The sequence below is a fragment of the Gavia stellata genome, chromosome 1, assembly GCF_030936135.1.
Source record: "Gavia stellata isolate bGavSte3 chromosome 1, bGavSte3.hap2, whole genome shotgun sequence".
Classification (NCBI taxonomy): Eukaryota; Metazoa; Chordata; class Aves; order Gaviiformes; family Gaviidae; genus Gavia; species Gavia stellata.
Genome location: NC_082594.1, coordinates 34,352,917 through 34,367,673, shown reverse-complemented (window position 1 = coordinate 34,367,673; position 14,757 = coordinate 34,352,917). Strand labels below are relative to the sequence as shown.

The window sequence follows — 14,757 nt, the reverse complement described above, 5'->3', positions numbered from 1 at the left end:
AGGGAAATCTTGATATGCAGGAATGCCCTACTGAAAACCCAGAGGTCTAGAGGAAATACTGGATTTATATTTTCTCTCTGCCTGTCCTGAAGTATGGTAAGAAATTTGGCAAGATATTCTTTCCATATATTTGCATTATATTGGTCCCAATCATATAATCTGTAAAATTGAATTAATTCATAAAAAGTCCTTTAACAGTCGTACAAAACTTTGCAAAAGCATGGTCAGATCCTGCTGAAAAGGGACTTCGATTAAAAGCAGAGGAGCCCCTATGTTTGAAAAAGAAAATCAACAAGAACCCCAAAACCTCAACCAAGCCTCTGCCATGTGGGCCAAAAGCAATAATGCTGGGATGATCAATTTTGTTTAAAGGGTCCATGTAAGGAAGGAAATTAGGTCATGAAAAAGAAATAGGATATACTAAAACATCTTGGGGTAACAAAGCTGGGTGAAATTCAGTCAATGAGTCTCTTACATGGAATGCCCATTCACTGGGAACTACATCTGAAAAACAAAAAGCTATCATGCAATACGGAATTGGGTTTGCACCTGCTTTTATGAGGATGTTTTTATTTCTTGCAGAATAAGCATTACGGCCAAAGCTAACAGATAAAAACACATAAATTAAGGTGCCCGCACATAAATGCCTAAGCTAACATAGACAACACAGTCAGTGGAGTCTGGAGGGCTCAGTTCATAGCCCTGGTGTAACACTGCCAAAGCCTTGCCAGAGGCCCACTTATACTAAGACTGGACTATACAGGCCAATGAATTCTTCATCACTTGCACTTATGCAATGTAAATTCTTACTTTTGCTGTGAGATGAAGCTATGAGGAATCTTTGCTGAAACACAGGATTTTTAGGACCTACCAGGAGCTTTCCGAAATGAGGCTGCTGTTGATATGAAAAACTTTGATGTGAAATCTGGACAGCCTTACCCGAAACTAGGATGAATTCAGTATCTGGTGAAATATGTATATTTTAATAAGGCCTATCACACACAGCCATGTGCACGGAGAGGCTAATGAGGATGAAGAAGCAGGTAGCATAGTGCTAACACGAAAAAAAGACAGTAGCCTCCACTGCTGAGAGGAGAGAAAAGAACCATCCATCAAGCTCCCATCTCTTGTACTGAAGAGGACAGCACCTGGCCAGTGGCTTGCTTGATACAAGGAAAAAAAATGGTGAGCAGTTGTGTTCACCATTGGTGTCAGTTATAAAGTTGCTTAAAGCTCATGTTTTTGCTATATTTGTATACAAAATACGCTCATTAACAAAGATTTCTTATCATCTTGTCTGTCTGCTGTGTTTGTCCAGAACCCATAAAACAAAACAGCTGTAACACAGATGACCACAGACAACGTGCTGTTCACTGCAAGGCAAGCATCTTTTATTAAGATACGTAAATTTACATGTTAGTCTTCAAGCTGAATCTCACCTCGAGTGTCTTATGTGAAACAAAGTATCAATATGCATAAGGAGCCCTTTTCCTCATGAAATCTAACAAATAAAAGACAGTTATGCTATTAATCAATTCTATTAAAAGATCACCACTTAATATGAATCACTTACCTAATGTGCCAAAAAAGTCATTACCCAAGAAAGGAAATCCAGGTCTATTTGCTAGAACTATCATTCTAAAATCAGGATGAATAACTATTACATTTTCTCTCCCATCTACATGAGCACGATCTGGAAAAGAAATAAAATCTATTAATTGCATATTTAAGCTTTGTGCTTATGAATGAATTAAATGAAAAAAATTAATTAGAAAAATACTTCTAATCTAATTATGACATTCTTAGAATTAGAAGAACAGTTACAAAAAAAGGCTCAATAGCTTCTTAGCATGTCATTCATCTATGAAAGTTCTAGGTTTCATTTTACAGTTTCATAATTTGTTTCATGAAAATTTAATCGAAGTATTTCATTTAAAAACCATAAAAATGCATCCACTGTTCTTGGGGTGGGGACTACCTGTCCTGTTTATATTTAATTTCACCAAAATGCCGAAGTCAGTGGTGAATAAAATGTGTTTTTATATAGGTCTGTCATTATCTAACCTGGGAACACAGGACTGAAATTCCTCCTGGTTATTACAAAAATCTGTGAGCAGCCAGACACATAATTTCACACATGTGAAGACTGTTTCTCCAAAATGAGTCAGACTGGCCCCACTTGTTCCCTTCCAGCATGTTTCCAGTGGCACATGGTGTTTGGGAATCCTTTTACCTCCTCTAAAAAACTACAGTAATAATTGAGACTGGCTAGCAAGATATTTTAAAAAATGCCCACCTACAGTTTATAATGACAAGCAAAACTCAAGTATTGTGCCATGCGAGTGCTGAATGATTCTCCACTCATACTTAAACATCCCATTCCCAATATCGTTAAAAAGAAACTCATTGCGTAAAGTACAGTGTCTACGAACATCAAGAGGGCATTTCAAACATGGTCTTCCTTTGAAAAATAATAAAAAATATTTAGTTCCTGCAATTCACATGAATTAAATTCCATTGAATTACAAAATACTCTCATCCTGCAGGATATATTTAAATAATATAAGCTTATGGAATAGTTGATTAGATGAAACCCTTAACAATTCAACCTTAGATATACTCATATCTTCAATTCTAGCTCTGATCAAATTATACCCCAACTGTGCAGATGGGCATAACCAAGACTGTAATTCAGTCAACTAGATCTTTATTTCTTATGGTGAATGACAAGCAGAGAGGTCAACTTACAGTTTGTTGGGTTTTTTTAGGTCGGTTTTTTTTAATTATTTTTTTTTTCAGCAAAATTCACGAGAATGCTCATTTAAGAAAACCTTAGTGGCTATTGCAAAAGTAGTAAAGAAAATGACTGTAAATTCTTTACTTGTTAACTTTTTAGCATCAAGTACTTTTTCCATTTGGACTCTTTTGGGTCTCTACTTAGTAATGTAATTGCTGAAAACCAGCAACATGTTACATTTTACTGCAAAAGATCAAAACGCTTTCTATCTACTTACTGGCAACAATCCGCCTTCCATCTGACAAAACCATCTCCCCACTTTCTACTAAAGTTTTTAAGACACAGGTAACATTTGTTGGTGCTTTGTCTGCCTCATCAATTACCAAAATATGTCCAAACTTCACTGCTTTTACCTAGAAGAGAAAAGAATCAAAACATCACAACCCCCCAAAAAAACGTGCATTACTGATTTCTCAGTCAATAGTAGTGATGTCTTGGTGGCACTAAGACAAGAAAGGGACTCGGAACAGGGATAAGCTATGACTGAACTGTACCAGAGAGAAGATCAGGCAGATGAGACAAGAAAAGTGGGTGTTTCTCTTCTTCGGGATAGGGATGGGAAGGGCTGTGCTAGGGAGGGAAGTGAGGAGCCTGACTGGGAATGAATTGGAGTGCTGACAGAGAAGTGCAAAAGCAGTTTGTAGCTAGACTGTCAACATGTAGCTGAAAGAACTAAAGAATGGCTGCAACAGCTGTGTGGAGTCCAACTTAACAGGTAGGTGTGAGATGCTACAAAAGAGAAGGAGGAAAATACCACTCTACTTGTTAGAATGTGTCAGGTTAATACTAAATTATTTTCCACACTCATTTTGTGCATGCAGACTCCCAAGACTGTATCATCTTATTCGCATTTGGCACAGCACAGCAAACGTGGCAAATGTGACCGAAGTTAATTAAATGTTACCACAGTGACTGACTATGCCATGAAAATAATCAAGTCAATTATTTGAAAAGCCAGAATGTTTAACTACTTGTTTTAAATGAAAAACATTTCCAAATATACAATCCAAAGGTTACTACTGACCAGTGGTGAATCTTCATATATAATAAGACCATCTTTAACAGAAGGTTGGAGGGTAAGGCTTTGTACAGTGGTATCCCTGAAATGTGGAAAACCAGACAGTATTAATTAAAAATACACAGCAATTTTAGTTACAATAAAATGCAAAATGAATAAATGAAAAACTGAAGGGTCTCTTTTTCTAAGAGCAAAAACATCTCTTTTTTTTAGAATTCTTGAAGAACTTGAACTGAGAACAATGCTGTGCCAGCTTAGTGGTTAAAGGTGAGTATCCCTGTCTCTGCCAGGGCTTTCATGGTAGTTCTCAATTTCTCATATACCCTGGAAATGAAGACACTGAAAAGTGAATCTGTATCTTTTGCATGTAGGCACATTACTGCTGTTACTACTATTTCTAGTTAAGCATGCTTAAACTGTCATTTACATGACAATCAGGGGAATCTCCCCAGAAGAACCAAAAAGGAATTTGCAGTATTGTAGTCAAATCATTAATGTTTTAGTTGCTCTTCTCCACATATCACAAAGAAAAAAAGAAAAGACTAAAAATACTCATGTGGAATTCTAAAAATAAATTATTTTTAGTTCTATCTAAACTATACCAGATGGAATATTTTTTACTAGCACTTGCTACAGTTTATATCATGGACAGTGCAAGCTCTTAGATGGGGCAGAGGCTTTGATAGCATAGTATTTCTTCTTGAAATTCTATTTGTGTTTGAATTGCTCAAATGATTTTTTTTCCTTCAAATTTAAAATAGTGTTAATTAAAATCTGTAATGAGAATATTCCTTAATCTTCACTGTTTGCATCTATTTCAACCACCACTGAATGTACAGATAAATAAAAACCAGCTGCAATTCAGAAAGGTCCAGCAACAGACATCACCACACTGGATTTACCTATATAAATTATGTCCATAACCTAGGGAAAACCCCTCCCAATTGTACGAAAAACTTGCCAAAACCTTAGTCAAGATCCAATATGCAATTCAATCTTAGGGCAAGTAGGCTATGCCATCCCTTTCCTCCTGTATTTCGAAATTTGGATTAGTCTGTGTCAACAGAATGATGGACTATTCAGGTGACAAAACCCATCAGGAGGGCCTCACTTATGCTGCTTGAGATCCACACGCTGGTCAATAGGTAAGGTTGGTAACCTTTGCGTTGCATGTGAGATCTGATGCAACAAAAATCTCTTACCTTTCACAAATGCTGTATAACAAAACTGTTTGCTTAAGCTAAGCTGACTCACTGTTCCAAATATCCACCTTATTTCTATCTTTAATTTTCTAACACCTTGTAAAAAACCAACAATATTCTGATAAGCTCCATGGGTACAGGAAATCAAACACAGTACTGTTTGCTGCGAACTATTAAATGGCCAGCTTCCAATTACAGTTTTAAACGGACAGCATAACATGCACATTTCCTTTATTTGAAACTGCTGTCAGCAGGATTTCTGTCCCTAATAACTAATAATTTCTTGTTTAGCTTTAAACTCATGATTGATTTATCCCAGCATTTCCCATGCACAAGAATAATGCACAGGGCGGGAAGACAGATTTTTAATGTTTAGCTACTTCATCTGAACTTTAATCTAGGCGGGGAAAGGTTACAAAGCTGGGACCGCTTTCACTTCATTTAACCCTGTCAAATGTGGCCTGTCACAAGCAGCAAGACTCCCCAAAACAGTTATATTCATATTGTATCTACTTGCAAGATATAATTTTTTAAACGACTAAAATAAGCAGTAGCATTAATGTATTATCTTAGAAGTCCTAACACAGACATAAAAACAAAGCTTCTATTGTCATCCTGCTTGTCTACCGATTTCTACGCTGGGCAGACAAATCAATAACGGCTCCAAACATAAGAATAAACCAACGACTTTTGTTTCTTCAACACAGATTATTTAGGGACTAAACTCTCAGACTGTATGTATCAGCCTACCTCCATTACCAGCTCTCATTTCTGGTTCAAGCCTATATGGTTGCAGATGGAGAAGAATTTTAAAATGTGTAAACCAAACCCTAGAGTATACAAAGGCACAGTCACAGGTTACTAAATAGTCAGAAATCATTCATGGAAAAATGTTCTAAGGAATTAATCCAAGGAGAAAAGGGGAAGGATTTGTCAAACCTGAACTGTGATCTCTTTCAAGTAATAGAAAGGTGAGAAAATGGGACAATCTAAGGAAAGCATAGGCCAAGAATAAGGTAAAGGAACATGAAGCATTACAGGATGCTTTACAGATCATAAGTAAGTTTGCACTTAGCAGCCAATGCATGAAAAAAATAAAGTTAACAGAGCATGGCAGGAAAGGAAGGTCTGTAGTGGTGGCGTGGATGGGCACAGGTGGCAACAGAAGAAAAGACACAAATGTCAAATGGCGTCTTACTATAACACAAAACAGTGTATTTTACTTTCAGTGAGCTAGTTAATCCCCTGGCTCTGCTGAGATTACTTACAACCCCCTGATATGGAATACTAACTTGAGCTTATTATCACCAGCAGCCCACACAAATCCTTAGGATGATCTCATTCTTCAGGGAAGACAGAATTGACTATATCTTTGGGGGAAATAAACACTAGAAGAGTTTACAGTTTATTTAAGTACTATTATAAAAGTTGCATAAGCCAGAAAAAATTGTAGAAGGTATCAAAATGAAAGAACAATTGACATCCTAAATCTAGCTTCTAAGTTGTTTTTTTTTTTCTTATTTTATCTGTAGCTCCTTCCTTTCTTCTACTTTGTTGTTATTCAGCCCTAATATTTTAAGGAAATCTTTCAGGGGATTTTCAGTGTCTTAGAGAAGCTACATATACAGCCAAATATTAATTTCATTGGCTTGATGACGTAAGTGAATGCAAAACTCCTGTACTTGCTTAGGCTATTACACTCAGCCACGTATACAAGAATGATTTTGTCAGGGTTAGTACAGATAAATGTTATTTTTCTTTCAGAATCATAAGCTATGCAATTAGATGTCATTGTCTTCTGTTCTTCAGAAACCTAACATGACTTCAACACAGTAAAGAATGGCTAAAAATAATGCGCCTCCTTAGGGATTTTCCCTTCTTAAATTTCCACTTTGTAATGATTTATGTAAATGTAAAGACACTGAAATATAGAATAATAAAAATATGCTAAGTCTGAAATTTTCTGAACAATACGATAGGCAGATTTTCCTAAATGTAAAATATGTCTGGCACTCAAAATATTAGACTGTTGAATTTCACTCCCACAGGAAAGAACTAAAAACTGTAATTCACGTTCAGTTATTAATATTAGCATCTTAATATTAACAAGGCTCTGACAAAGACATGAATATCAAAACCTCCTAATTTCATCACATTTGGCACCCAAGATGAAAATAGTTCTGACACAAAGAAGCAAGACTGTGGGAATGTAGAAGAGAGTGAGAAAAGCTGTCTGACATACTGTCATCCTACTCAACTGAACTGATTTATCTTCTCCTGACTGTAAAAGAAAAATATGAAAAGCTCGCTAATGTCTTTCCTAAGAACGTATTTTTATTTTTATCAAGCAAGCCGTCCCCACAAGCGCTCCATTAAAAAACAAAAAAAAAGGAAAAAAAAGATCTGCTAGTGAAACTCAGCAACTCTTGTGACAGTACCACTCAATTCACAGTAGGACTTCTTAGAATTCTTTTGATGTTTTTTGTTTATTAGCTCACATCACTGCCTTTTATTTATTTTTTGCTACTGGTGCATTATTTACCCTAAAGACAGCTTTTTCTGAGGTCTATAGACTTACTCTAACATACTAGTCTGTGACAGTTACTATTTCTTTGACAGCAATGCCTTCTTTCTGGAGAAGAACTATGAGATGCAGCAGGAGAAATTTCCATCAACCACAGACACTGTTCAGTCCATTCTGCCCCTGTCAATTTTCAAGATTTACCCGAATTCTATTCAAGAATTGAATTTAAAAAATTACTCCAAAAAAGGAGTAGAGGAACTGCACCTGCTAGCTATTTCATTGTTTAGAATAGAATTCTCTACACAAATCCAATCAAAGAGTTCAGCATTTCATATTCCATTCATGGGAGACAGAAACTTTCTCCCAGGCTCTTTTCAAATGAAAATTTGGAGTTGTTTGGAAGAGCTGAATACCTCTATTGATAGACCTTGAAACAGGGCAGGATGGGAGGCAAAGATGGAAAGAAAGTAAATCCCCAAACATTCTGGATATCCTGTGGTGAGATACAGGAGCTGAAACTAGGCAGGAGGAAAAATTAAGGAACAAAGGAGAATGAAGTTCCTCTTCTTCTGAAATTTGTGTTAGTTCATCTGGAGGACTACCTGGCTGAAAGATGCTTCTTTAGAGAAATGAAATCAATGCATGAAATTCTTCATTAAAAATATTAATGCTGTCTATGTGACACATCTGCAAATATTTATCGTATGTTTTAACACTTGTCCTCCCCAGATCATTGAAATGTAAACACTGAAACAAAACTTGATCCATTGTATAATTTACTCATTATCATCTAACTTAAGAAAAGGAAAAGGTATTCCAATGCTTTGTTTTAAGACTTGAGTCCCCAGGGAGGCTTATGCCTGAATACAGGACACAGTGTCAGGACTGCAGTTAACATTACAAACATCCATATTAACTGGAGTTACTCCATCTTGACAACTGCTGAAGAATACTGTCCTGGCTTTTCTATGTACTTACACTGAGGCTGAAAGGGTAAGAGAATATATGGAAGGCAACCTTGTGTTGTAAGGGTTGGTGGTCATGGTAACAAGCTTAGATAAACCAGATTCAGGTTTGGCCTTCCTCTTATTCTCCAAATGGAACTTTATGGTAGTTGAAAGGAAACATCAGATACACGGAACATATGCTCTAATAATTGTTGTTCTTCATTTCTGTGATTTACCTATCTATCTAAATACCTAGGTACATAGATATACATATCTTCTCAACTACATTTCAATCAGATGTGAATATACCCATCTGCTGTGACCTAATTTAAGAGTATTTGAAAAATTATTAGGCCAAGGGTCATTTGAAGCTGCTAATTGGTTAGCTAATCCACTCATGGATTATCCTGATGAAGAGTAGGCCATTCTAAAACAAACAAAAGAATTTGCATGACTTTGACATTTACAAATAAATTTCTTTAGCCAACCTATCATACAGCCATTGCATTGCATGATCTGACCACTATGTTTAGGAAATTCTGAAATATCTGAAAAGCCAATCAGCTGTCTCATTTCTCTGTTAAAATGACACTGTGAAGCCTTTTTGACTTATCTGTATGCACTGATAATTAAATCCCCATTTTTTTTTCTGCTAGGCCATTATAGCTACTCAGCAGGACATATATTTGTTTAAAATCCAAGAAATTACCTGGAGTATAAAGGTACTCATTACACAGTATGACTGCGGATGGCAGAACAAAGGCCAAAGGGAATTATATGTTTAATTTAGCTTATATGCTTAAAGCAAGTTACAGAATTACTTATACGTGATCCATCTTTTAAAATGAGATGCAAAGTTTTCACATAATTTGTTATAACAACATAAGAAATACACTCACCCTAATTGTAAAATCCATAAATGAAGAAACATCACACCCTACAGCTCCCCTTATTGTGTATAAGAATACACTTCACTGAATAAACAGCAAGAAACTGTTACTTCAACTTTACAGGAAAACGAAACAACGGGGTCTTCTAACCTAAGCTATTTCTCCGTAACAGCCACACAGCAGGATATTTAAGCTGAATTCAATTCCTACAAAAAGACAAATGAAGTAGCTCTCTAACACCTGGAATCTGCCAACAGTAGAGCTAGTCAGACAGCTTATGAAAAGCTAACATTGGAAACAGAGACCATTAGCTTGCATGAACTCTTGGAAGCTTTGCATTGCAACTCTGTATTGACTGAAAATGTATTTAAGAAAAGGGAAAAAACAACAACAAGAGTAAAAACCCATAAAGACACCTATTACATGCTAGCCAATACATTCAGTGCTTCACAACATGAATCTTCATAACAAAAATATGTCATCTTATTATTTATTTCCAAACCTCAGCTGTGTAAAGAATAAAGCACGCACTATAAGGTTACTGTACAACATTAAAAGAAAATATTCTAGACATACACATTCATGACTCAAAATCATCAGGAAAAATCACCTAGCCTTTTTTTGGTGGCTGCCAACATACAAATAAACCCAGACACCTCTTCACTATATTCAATGGACTCCTCTAATAAACCAGCACTTGCTTCAGCAACAGTTCACACAAAGATAGCTTTACTGGGTTGTTAATTTTTAAAAACAGACTTGCAGCACTATATCAGCATTTCAATTGTTTTACATGGTCCTATGTTCTTTCAAGAGAAGATAACCAAATGCAATTCTGAGAACAAGTATACTATAATTCTACAGTACCAGATGTTCATCTGTGTCTTGGGCAAAGAAGTTATTCCTTCTGAAACAACTTTCTAAATTAGAACTTAAAATATCTGAAGTCAATGAAGTTGAAAGGGTAGTTTTAAATTATCTCAATAGGGGAAACAGGTAATTAGATTGTATACTGATTATGTGTGCTGAAAAAGAGGGAAAGAAAATTAACATCTAAAGATTAATGGACAGTTCATAGTAAGTATTGCTTGTAGGGACACCATAAGCTCATTTTCCTACCCCAAACCTCTCCATTAATTTGATTGTTAAAGATCACAGCAAAATTACGTTTATTTTGAAAAGGATAACATATGTAAACTCAGTTAATTTTTGGAAGAAAAGATCATCAGATTACTGTAATTTATTAGGGAATTAGAAAAGGCACAACACAAAATGTAGTAGATTTTAAAAATGAACCCTGTATCACACTTTCCAATCATCAGTCACTAGAACAAACACAGTAACTTTGACAGGAAGATGCAATACCATAGGTAAATTCTTTGAAAGGAAATGTAACATTAGGAAAAACAGAATAAAGTAGTGTAATATCTTTTAAAATAATAGTAAGATTATCAAATAACAAATAGAATTTCTATAGCAGTTAGTATTCTATTGACAGTGGTGAAACATCAAATTTACAACAAAGCCAAATTGCTTTAGCATATATGTTAATGACTAGAAAAGTGGAAAACAAGTTATCTCAACTTGTAAGAAAAGATATCACATGGAAAACTAAGACTTAATATGGCTAATTTAAGGGCACAAACCCTTTTCTTTAAAAGCTAAAAAAGAAAACTTCCTACATTCTCTATTCTCATGAAAAGGCATCAAACCGTATTTATAAGCAGCTTCTAACTTTTTCAACCTCTTGTACACAAAAAACACTCCCTCTTTTTGTCATATGATTTATGAAGATTTGTATTGTCTTTTTTGACAATAAACTAGTTTCCCAGAAGATTATTTTCTTGATACACAGACAGAGAACACTTGAACAGAACTACTCTTTTTCATATCTTCTGCAGATTCACTGAGGCTCCAAGCAGCAGAAAACCCATTCATAACCCATGAATAAATTATTGATGTAGATTACATTGCAGTCTACTCATCAAAAGATTCTTTTTCTGTAAGCAACATCAATGTTCTTAGACAACGAAATAACTGCTGATCTACATAGTGAAGATGTCAGAGTTGAGGCTGACTATTTTACTTATCATGACTTCCGTGGCCGCATCTGTAGTAGCTCAGGGGGGATCTGGTTTTCTCACTAGCTGAGAGTAACCAAGTTCCCACCGCAATGAAAAGGATCAGTACTTTTCACTCCTGAAGGTTTCAAATCGTGTAGACGAATGCCTGTGATAGACACTCTGCAGAGGAGATGGTGGGCTGCAACTGTTGCATTTCTTATGGCTGATTTATGGCTGAGACAGCATGAAGCCAGAAGACATCTCAAAGAAATTTCTGCTTAACAACTGTTCATTATTTACACTCATATCACAACAATAAATAAATGTTCTAGAAGTTATCAAACTTAATCTCATTACACAAAATGTTCTTATTTTTCTTGTTCTGAAAACAATGATGAGTCTGAAGCTGTTTCTTAATTCTCTCAACTTTAACTGCTGTTCCATACTGACACATTTCGGCATCAGCTAAGGACAGTGGACTTTCCACATGGAACAACCACTGCTGGATTATCTAATTTTATGAAGATAAGATAAACTAATTTTTAACTTTTTTCTTTTTTTTTTTGTCTACTGAACAATTTTGATTTAGCAAGATATGTTACTACAATATACCTAGAATAAGAGCTAGCTGGGGTCATCCAGCTGCTACCTTGCAGAAATTATTGGTAAATCACAGAGTGGTTAAGGTTGGAAGGGGCCTCTGGAGGTCATCTGGTCCAACTCCCCAGCTCAAGTAGGGTCACCTAGAGCCAAGGTGCCCAAGGCTGTGTCCAGACAGCGTTTGAGTATCTCAAAAATCAAGGAGTGTAATGTATACCGAACTTTAAAGAAAAGGTACTGACACAGAAGAATGAAAATTGTGCCTTCCTGAACCAAGCAAATGTGCTGCTTGGAATACAGATGTTCTTGCCACAATTAATTTCTCTTAAAGGGATTATCAGGACAGAGATGCTTCTGTTTGCTTAAAGAGCAATCAGCAGCACAACTCATGATGGCAGATAATAATTTCAGAGGATTCCTGTTGCTAGTTGCTCTTTTTGGCTACATGATTTAAAGCTAGTCCAACCCAGCAGAACAGAAGTGGCAGTTTTCACATGTCTTGAGTTGTGTTCTCCACACTACTCTTCCAGTTCTCTTTAGTTCCCTAAACTAAGATTTCAGATGAGACCAAATTACATGTAAATCTTTTTTTCTTTTTTTTAAGCTCATGTATTAATGACTAGAAGCATATTTTAATGAAAGCTGAGATAACACCATATGACTCCAAAAACTTGATGTACATATTAATCCAAATGCATTTAGCATGTAAAACCTAGTGCCTCATTTATACTAGCAGAAACTACTATAAAAAGTGAGTCACTGAATTTTACATCTTCCTAGTCAGAACCTAAGCTTTTAGGAAACTTTCTATTAGAAGTCTCTTCACAATTAAAAAAAAATAAATAAAAAAATGGAGCCATAAATCAAGGTTGCATTGGAAACAAAAGCATAAATACTGCACTTCTGTAATACGGTCTACACAAAAACAGTAACTTCAAGGAGGAGAAATCATTGTCACTAAAATTCAAAAAGCAGCTTGACAGTATGATCTAATTCCAAATAGATGCAAACCTAAATGTTTAAATGACAGGTAAAGGACATTTTACTCCATCAAAACCACTCTTTGTGTGCAATTAGTTACCAATTTGATGATAGGAGATGTAAAATTAAACATTTTTTCTTTAATCACATCAAAGGAGCCAACAGTCCAAAGTCCATGATACTTTCTTCTGATGTTTTTATGCAGGAGAGCTGGGAGCTTACATTTTTATATTTATCTATTCCTCTCATCAGTGCTAAGAAGGATTTTATAGTCTTAACAGGGCACATGTTCTTGCCTGAGTCTTCTCTGAAGTTTTACATTTTTTTTCTTCCTTCTGTGGAATCTTCTTTGTCCAAGAGACTTTGTAATTTAAAGCAAGATACTATCAGTTTCCATAAAAATCTTTTTCCTGATTAAATGAAATTTGTTTTATAGATCCACAATTTAGTCTACAAAATTTAGCTTCAGATTTTTGTGTATAACCACTGGCAATTTCTTTCCACATCACTCACATGAGAGATGGCAGAAGTATTAACAGCAAGGTTCATAAAATGATGAGGCTTTCCAGGTTCACACATTTAGGAGCAACCCAAGTTCTTGACTCTGTGTTACATTCATTTGGAGGGCATCAAAGTTTCTTAGAAAGTCAGCCGGTATGTGTTTAATTTCTATACAGATCTCTCATTGGCCTGTGACTGCAGAAGCCTCATAGATCTTCACCTTTCTAGTAGCATGATGAATGCACACTTGGGGTGAAAGCAGTAAAACATTAAAGTTTAATATTAAGCAAGGTAACACTGTTGTTCGTTCTGTAATGTGTAGCTGGTGTCCTGGTTGCATAAAATGGAGATAACCATCCCAGAAGGGTAAAAAAAAACATTAGGATTTCTCTGCTGAAACTTACTTTTGTAGGAAAGGAATGGCTGGGAAATCCTGGTAGACAAAAGTTCTTTCTTAACACGGAAAAGCAGCAAGATGCTTCATAAGCGCAGTCCTAGAGAGAGGCCTACACCTAGTGCAGAGCCTACACCAAATGACCCATTTCAGAAAGAGTCCTACAACCCCACAATTAATGTGATCAGAGAGTTGTTCAACTCCTGATCAACTCCCCATATCAGGAAGTACGCAAGAGGAAGCAGCCAACTTTTGGAATAATTTATAAGCAAACATTTTTCTTAAATTCTTTCCTTATTAAATCTAATCACATCTTCCTTCCAGTTAAGGTTTTTGGTTTTAAGGTTCAAAAATGATTTATTAGACTTAACAATTTCAAGAAAATAAAGCTTCTCAATGAGGTGCTGTAAGAAAGGTTAAGGAAAAGGATTTATAACATCCATAAACAATCGAAACCTTAAGGTCAGGCTGACCCTTCCCATGTGAATCAGTGGTAGAGGAAGTAAATACAGACGTCAGAAAGGATGTTGAAGGAAAAGCACTCTCTTTTTTCTGTCTTCTATCTCCTCTCATCATCTTGAAGTATAAGACATAAAACGTAAGATTTTAAAATTACTCCTGGTAATAGCTCATTGCCTCTAAGGCAAATATTCCCTGCTTGAATGTTATTGAACATAGGTAGTGTTAGATCAGAAGAACTCCTTATACTGTTTCATCAAGACAGCGGAAAAAAACTCCAAACCCAAGAAACACCAAAAAACCAAACCAACAAAAACCTACCAAACAAAAAACCCCATCCTAACCAAACAATCAACAACCAAACCCAAACCAGATTAAATG

General features: G+C 35.7%; 1 protein-coding gene across 1 annotated transcript in view; it reads right to left on the bottom strand.

The window, feature by feature from the left end:
* Positions 1-14,757, bottom strand: part of VWA8 (von Willebrand factor A domain containing 8) — a 105,909-nt gene that overhangs the window by 9,445 nt on the left and 81,707 nt on the right. Inside the window, exons 21-23 of the mRNA XM_059827069.1 lie at positions 3,822-3,897; positions 3,015-3,150; positions 1,574-1,693 (exon numbers count right to left, since the gene is read on the bottom strand). Of these exons, the coding sequence (XP_059683052.1) occupies positions 1,574-1,693; positions 3,015-3,150; positions 3,822-3,897 (332 nt within the window). The remainder of the gene's footprint in view (positions 1-1,573; positions 1,694-3,014; positions 3,151-3,821; positions 3,898-14,757) is intronic.